Source organism: Trichechus manatus, unplaced genomic scaffold (genome assembly GCF_000243295.1).
Source record: "Trichechus manatus latirostris isolate Lorelei unplaced genomic scaffold, TriManLat1.0 scaffold00024, whole genome shotgun sequence".
Taxonomy (NCBI): Eukaryota; Metazoa; Chordata; class Mammalia; order Sirenia; family Trichechidae; genus Trichechus; species Trichechus manatus.
In genome coordinates this window covers 19,328,021-19,335,914 of record NW_004443960.1, presented here as the reverse complement: position 1 = coordinate 19,335,914, position 7,894 = coordinate 19,328,021, and the positions used below count along the sequence as shown (strand labels likewise).

The window sequence follows — 7,894 nt, the reverse complement described above, 5'->3', positions numbered from 1 at the left end:
TATACCTCAACATAAAGAAAACAAAAATCCTCACAACTGGACCAATAAGCAACATCATGATAAACAGAGAAAAGATTGAAGCTGTCAAGGATTTCATTTTACTTGGATCCACAACCAATGCCCATGGAAGCAGCAGTCAAGAAATCAAATGACATACTGCATTGGGAAATTCTGCTACAAAAGACCTCTTTAAAGTTTTAAAAAAGCAAAGATGTCTCTTTGGGGATTACAGTGCACCTGACCCAAGCCATAGTATTTTCAGTTGCTTCATATGCATGTGAAAGCTGGACAATGAATGAGGAAGACTGAAGAATTGATGCTTTTGAAATTATGGTGTTTGTGAAGAATACTGAATATATCATGGACTGCCAAAAGAATGAACAAATCTGTCTTGAAAGAAGTACATCCAGAATGCTCCTCAGAAGTGAGGATGGCAAGACTTTGTCCCACGTTTTCTGGACATGTTATCAGGAAGGACCAGTCCGTGGAGAAGGGCATCATGCTTGGTAGAGGGTCAGCGAAAAGAGGAGGACCTTCAATGAAATGGATTGACACAGTGGCTACAAAAATTGGCTCAAACAAAGCAATGATTGCAAGGATGGCACAGGACTAGGCAGTGTTTCATACAGTTGTACACAGGGTTGCTATGAGTTGGAATTGACTCCATGGTACCTAACAATAATATCACTTTAAAACCTTTAACTCATTAATCACACTTTAAAAACACCCTCCAAAGAGAAGTATGTTCAAAGATGTCCATTACAATTTACCCACTGTCCTGCAGTACCATCCATTTTCACATTTGTTTCAGAGGTTTCATTCTTTAACAACATAGTCTCGCTTTGTTGTTGTTGTTGTTAGCTGTTATCAAGTTGGCTCTGACTCATGTCTAACAGAATGAAACGTTGTCCAATCCTATGCCATCCTCACAATCATAGCTATGTTAGAGCCTACTGTATCAATTCATCTCATTGAGGGTCTCCCTCTTTTTAGCTGACCCTGTACTTCACCATGCATGATGTCCTTCTATAGAGATTGGTCCTTCCTGATGACATGTCCAAAGTAAGTGGGATGAGGTTTCACCATCCTTACTTCTAAGGAGCATTCTGATTGTGATTTCTCCAAGACTGTTTTGTTTGTTTTTCTGGAAGCCCATGATACATTCAATATTCTTTGTCAACATCACAATTCAAATGTGTGAATTCTTCTTCAATCTTCCTTTTTTCATTGTCCAGGTTTTGCATGCATATGAGATGATTAAAAATACCATGGCTTGGGTCAGATGCACCTTAGTCGTCACAGTGACATCTTTGCTTTTTAACACTTTAAAGACGTCTTTTGCAGTAGATTTTCCCAGTGCAGCATGTCGTTTGATTTCCTGACTGCTGCTTCCAAGTAGAATGAAATTCTTGACAATTTCAATTTCTTCACCATTTAACATGATGTTGTTTTATCAGGCCAGTTGTTAGGATTTCTGTTTTCTTCACATTCAGGTGTAATCTACACTGAAGGCTGTCGTCTTTTACCTTCATCAGTAAATTCTTCAAGTTGTCTTCAATTTCAGCAAGCAAGGCTGTGTCATCTGCATATTGCAGCTTGTTAATGAGTCTTTCTCCAATTCTGATGCCATATTCTTCTTCATATAGTCCAGTTTCTTGGGTTATTTGCCCAGAATACAGATTGAATAAGTAAGGTGAAAGGATACAACTTTGCTGCACTCTTTTCCGATTTTAACTATGCAGTTTCCCCTTGTTCTCTTCGAACAACTGCCTCATAATCTATGTACAGGTTCTGCATGAACACAATTAAGTGTCTGGAATTCCCATTCTTTTTAATATTATCCATAATTTGTTTAGATCTATTCAGTCAAATGCCTTTTCACAGTCAATAAAACACAGGTAAAATTATAGTTTTAGTTGCTTTAAAATCAGAGTTTATGTCCAATCACCCCTTTTGACTTCCAAATTCCATCATGGTCCTTTTATTTCTGATTTTAGCAATTTGGTTCCTCTCTCTTATTTTCTTGGTCAGTCTAGTTAAAGGTATGTCAATTTTATTGATCTGACTTTTTTGTTTCATTAAATTTCTCTACTGTTTTTATATACTCTATTTCATTAATTTCCAACTTAACCAATATTTCCGCATTTCCACTTGTTTTAGTTTTAGTTTGCTCTTTATTTTCCAATGTTTTAAGGTGAAGTTTAGGTTGTTGGTTTGAAAATTTTCTTCTTTTTCAATATAAGTGTTTACAGCTAAAAATTTCTCTCCAAGCACTGTTTTAGCTGCATCCTGTAAGTTCTGGTATGTTTGTTTTTGGTTTTATTCATCTCAAGTTATTTTCTTATTTCCCTTGTGATTTATTCCTTGATAATCATTTATTTAGGATGAGTTGTTTAATTTCCACCAGATCTGTGAATTCCCCAAATTTCTTTCTGTTAGTAATTTTTAATTTCACCCCATTATTATTGGAAACTATACTTTTTGCTATTTCAATCCATTTAAATTATTAACGCTTGTTTTATGGCCTACCATATGGTTGATAATGAAGAATGCTCCATGTGAAGTTGAGAGGAAGATGTATTCTGTTGTTGTTTGATGAAGTGTTCTACAGATGTCTGTTAAGTTTAGTTTGTGGGTAGTGTTGTTAAAGTCTTCTGTTTACTTGTTGATCTTCTGCCTAGTTGTTTTATCTACTAATGAAAGTGGGTTATTTAAGTTTCCAATTATTACTGCTGAATTGTCTATTTCTCCCTTCATTTCTTTCAGTGTTTGCTTCCTATATTTTGGGGCTTTGTTGTTAGATACATATATGTTAATAACTGTTACAACTTCTTGATGGATTCACCATTTTATCACGATAAAATATCCCTCTTTAGCTCTAGTAACGTTTTTGTTTCAAAGTATATCTTGTCTGATGTTAGTATAGCCACTCCAGCTTTCTTACAGTTGCTGTTTGCATGATGTATCTTTCCCCATTCTTTTACTTTCACCCTATCTATATCTTTGAATCTAAAGTGTGTCTCCAGTAGACAGCATAGAGTTAGATCTTCTTATTTTTATCCAGTCTGAAAATCTATGACTTTGGATTGTTTAATCTATTCACATTTAATATTACTATTGTTATGGTTGGATTTATGTTTGCTATTTGATTTTTGTTTTCTATGTTTCATGTCTTTTTTGTTTCTCTATTGCCCCTTTATTGCTTTCTTTCATTTCAATTTATATTTTCTAACTTACATTTCTGTTTTAATTTATTTAATTATTTTTTCACTATATATTCCTGCATTATTTTCTTAGCGGTTGTCCTAAGGCTTACTATACACAACCTAACAGAGTATACTTCAGATTTATAATAACTTAATTCCAGAGATCTACAGAATCATTACTTCCATATAGCCCTACTCCTCTTTCTACTTTTCCTATTATTGTTATATATATTATACATGTTACTAATCAAACAATACATAGTTTTAATTATTATTCTATAATTTTTGTCTATTAAAGAGGTTGAGAAAGAAAGTAGGGCAGATATATATTTACAGAATTTTTATATTTACACTTCTGATTCTCATTTGTTCATGTTAACATCTAGTGTCAATTTCTTATTCCAATACAATTCTGCTTCTACTCATCTCCTTTATGCTATTAGTGTCAAATATATCAGTCTTCTATATGTTGTAGGCTCAACAATTCAAATATGTACATACATGTTATACAAATGCTTTTAAATCAGCTAAGAGAAGAAAAAAGAAGTATGCGTTTATATAGTCTTTTATAATTGCATAATTACCTTTACTGGTGCTGTTTTTTTTTAATGTGGATTCAAATTCCCACCTGGGTTTACTTGCTTTGAGCATGAAGAACTTCCTTTAATAATTATTGTAAGGCAGGTCTCCTACCAACAAATTTTATCAGTTATTATTTATGTAGAAATTTCTTCATTTCAATTTCATTTTTGAAAGTTTTACTGGATATAAGATTCTGGGTTGACAGTTATTTTTCTTTCGGTACTTTGAATATGTTATTCCATTGCCTCTGGCCTCCATTGTTTCTGATGAGAAGTCAGCTGTTGATACCACTGGGATTCCTTTTTATGTGATAAGTCACTTTTCTCTTGATGCTTTCAAGATTTTCTCTTTGTATTTGTCTTTCAGAATTTTTACTGTGATGTATCTGGGGGCAGATCTCTTTCCAGTTATTCTATTTCGAGTTTGTTGAGGTTCCTGGATGTGTAGGTTAATGCTTTTCAGCAAATTTGGGAAGTTTTCGACTGTTTTTTGTTAGAATGTTTTTTCTGCTCCTTTCTCTTTCCTCTCTTTCTGGAACTAATATTGTATATGTATTGATGCACTTAAAGCTATCTCACATTTCTCTGGGGCTCTGTTCATTTTTTTCACTCTCTTTTCTGTTCTTTGAATTGAATGATCTTAATCTTCAAATTTACTAATATTTTTCTTCTTTCAGTTCACATCTATAATCAACTTTTCATATTGGTTATTGTCCTTTTCAACTCCAACATTCCCAAATGATTCTTATTTGTAATTTCTATCTCTTTATTGATGTTTTCAATGTGGCACAACATTGTCTTCATACCTTCTTTACTTCTTTAATCATGGTTTCCTTTAGGTATTGAACATACTAATAATGACTACTTTAACGTCTTTGTTAAGTCTCATATCTGGACCCTCTCACAGGAATTTTCTGTTGCCTGCTTTTTTCCCTGTGCATGGGCCATGTTTTCCTGTTTCTTTTCATTTTTCATAATTTTTGTTACAAACTAGTCATTTTAGGATGCATTTTAGCAATTATTTGTAGCAACTCTGAATACTGATTCTTCTTCCTTCTCTCCAGCTTTTACTTTTATCATTTGCTTGCTTATTTGTTTTGTGACTTGGCTAGACTATTTTAGTGAATTATATTTCTCCTGTAATGTGAAGTCTTTGGTGTTAACTACTCAGAGGACACAGCTTTGGGCATGTGTACATTCTAGAATGACAGTGTTTTCAGCAGGGCTGTCTTTGACTGTCTCTTTTCCTGATCTGTCTGTTTACTCCCGTGCCTCATTTCATATTACACAATATTAGATAGGCTCCATTTATTACTGACTGATTGCTGTGCTGTTTCTGACAGTGCCTTGAGGCATAAATTGCTCAGTAGTCTAATCCAATTAAATTCATCAGGGTCTGTTTTTAAAGTCAGCCTTGGAGGTTTGTTTGATCTTTTTAGCTGTTTCCTTCCCTAGTTCTCTCTGGTGAACTAGATGAGCTATGATTTAGCTTGTTCTCAATTAAGAGGAAGTGTTTCTTTCTGGAGTGCTTTTAGGCTTGAGCTTTACCACATTCTGTTGAAATACAGTCAGTTCCTTTTGGAAGAGCTTTGGAATTGTTTTTTTTTTTTATGAACTGCCTCTCCCCACGGGCAAAATCTCTCAATCACTACTCTGGACACTGGGTGGGGCAATAGCCTCTGATCTTTGCTTGCCTTTCCTGGTGTGTACCCTCTTCCCTATGAGCAAGCTGGCGAAAAGAAAATCAGGGAATCGCCCTGCTACACCTAGGGTAGAAATACTGTATTACGTATAGGTGACGAGTGGAAGAATGGAGCCCCTAACCTCTTGGCTACATTCAACAGGAATTTAGCTGCTTCAAATTGGAGTAGGAAGGGATAAGAAATGCTAGCAACCTGCCTCTTTCAGTGAGATGCGGTCACCCTTAGCTGGGAGCTGAGGGGACAGGGATCCTCATCTTCTTGGTCACACCCACCTTCAGTGGAGCTTGCATCTGCTGAGACGCGGTGGGTAGATCAGAACGCATCTCAAATTTCACAGACTCTTGCTGTCCTTATCGACTTTTAGTAGATTTTCTTGAATAAATATTTCTTCACTGGCTGTATGCCCTTAGTACAATTTCCAGAGACTTGAAGTGATTAAAGGTTTTATTTGGTTTTTGGTACTTTCTGCCAGCTTTGTACAATTTCCAGAGACTTGAAGTGATTAAGGGTTTTATTTGGTTTTTGGTACTTTTTGCCAGCTTTGCTTATTTCACTGGGGAGTGGGTCTTCATAACTCCTCACACTGCCATCCCAAAAGTGGAACTATTGTTGTTATTTTGCTTAAACATTTAATAGTCTTCTAAAGAAGTTACTTTTAAAACCGTCTTTTATATTTACCAACATTTTAACACTTCTGGTGCTCTTCATTTCTTCCTACTTATCTGAGTTTCAATCTGGAACAATTTCCCTTCTGCCTTAGAAACTTCTCATTCCTTCGTAGAGTTGCCTAGGATAAGGATATGGTCTATCTTGGTGAATGTTCCATGGGTGGTTAAAAGAATGTCTATTCTGCTGTTGTTTGGAGGAGTTTTCTATAAATGTCTATTAGATCCTGTTGGTTGTTTTAAGTTCTATATGCTTACTGATTTTCTGTCTAGTAGTTCTATCAATTGCTGCAAGAGTGGTGTTGAATTCTCCAACTGTAATTGTGAATTTATAAATTTCTTTTTTTCAAATCTATTAGTTTTTGCTTTGGGTATTTTGATATTCTGTTCTTTACTGCATACACATTTAGAATTGCTATGTCTTCTTGGTGGATTGACCTTTCTTGTCATTATGTAATGTCCTCTTTTTTTACCCCAAAATAAATGCTCTCTAAAACAATTTTATGTTATAAAAATTGCTTGAAACATATGAAGAAAGTGGATTAGTAAACAACTTTCTGTATCACTGAAATAACTACTGTCAATATCAAGGGGGTACAGAAAAGTCTCATAGATTTGTTCACAGTTTCTGTATAAGGACACCCACGGTTCACCCTCTGAACAGAGCTGAACACATACCTGAAAGAATGGATAGAGTGGTGGACTTTCCTGCTCCGTTATGTCCTAGAAGAACAGTTATCTGTCCCTCATATAAATTCAGAGACAAGTCTCTTACAGCTATTTTGGTAGTGTTCCGTGCTCGGAATGTCTGTGGGGGAAAAACCCACAAATACTAACTTTATATCTATCACTACCAATTGTAAAGAACAAGAACACATATCAATTATCTGTAGAGAAACAACAGCGTATCGTCAATCTCATGAGAAAGAAAATCAAAGTGTAAGGGGGATGAAACTGTGAAGAGCAAATAAAACTTGAAGGCATAATATGAGTTTTTGGATTTCCAAGTATATATATAAACATCCCCTGAGTAATCTTATCTACTCCTGCTTTGTTTCAATTACTATCTTGAAGCTGATACTGCCACAATCTTCTTCAATGTCTTTCCTCTAATTTGGAGAACTGTCAATTGAAAACCTATACAAAGATGTTTTATAGGCATCTCAAATTTCTTATGTCTATACTAGCAGTGCTTCTGGTTAAGATGTAAAAAGTTGGAAAGAACATCATCCCCACTGTAACAACAAGAAGAAACTAAATAATCTATACAATTTTAAGTTTTCTCAAACCCATCACAGAGGTGAGATTTCAAGGCAGCCAACTAGCCTGAACTTTAAGTAAAAATAAATGCCTGAAGGAGAGATTGTATATGAACATTTGCTTACCTGGAGCAGAAACTGGATACTGCACAAATTGGTAAGATGCTTTTAACTGAGTTTTAAATAAAAATGAGGTTAAAAAGTTTAAGAAACCCAATACTTAAACGGAAGAGCTAGGTTTCAAACCATGTCTTTCATACTTAAAGCATATATTTCTTCCAATACAACCCACTGATGGTGAATAAAAGGCAGACATCTTGTGTAATGGAAGATAAAATCCTATATATATATATTACCCCAAATGGCTTCTATATACATTTTATCCCAAAGTGCTCTCATCCTATATCTTCCCTAAACCTTACCACCCGACTTACATTAACTGCTTATTTGAAACCTCCACTTGCATGAATGTCTAAACTT

General features: G+C 34.9%; 1 protein-coding gene across 1 annotated transcript in view; it reads right to left on the bottom strand.

Annotated features, from left to right (window-relative positions):
* The window catches only part of LOC101344283 (ATP-binding cassette sub-family A member 3-like), a 223,043-nt gene that overhangs the window by 116,628 nt on the left and 98,521 nt on the right, over positions 1 to 7,894 (bottom strand). The window contains exon 11 of the mRNA XM_004373451.2: positions 6,834 to 6,963. Within this exon, the coding sequence (XP_004373508.1) occupies positions 6,834 to 6,963 (130 nt within the window). The remainder of the gene's footprint in view (positions 1 to 6,833; positions 6,964 to 7,894) is intronic.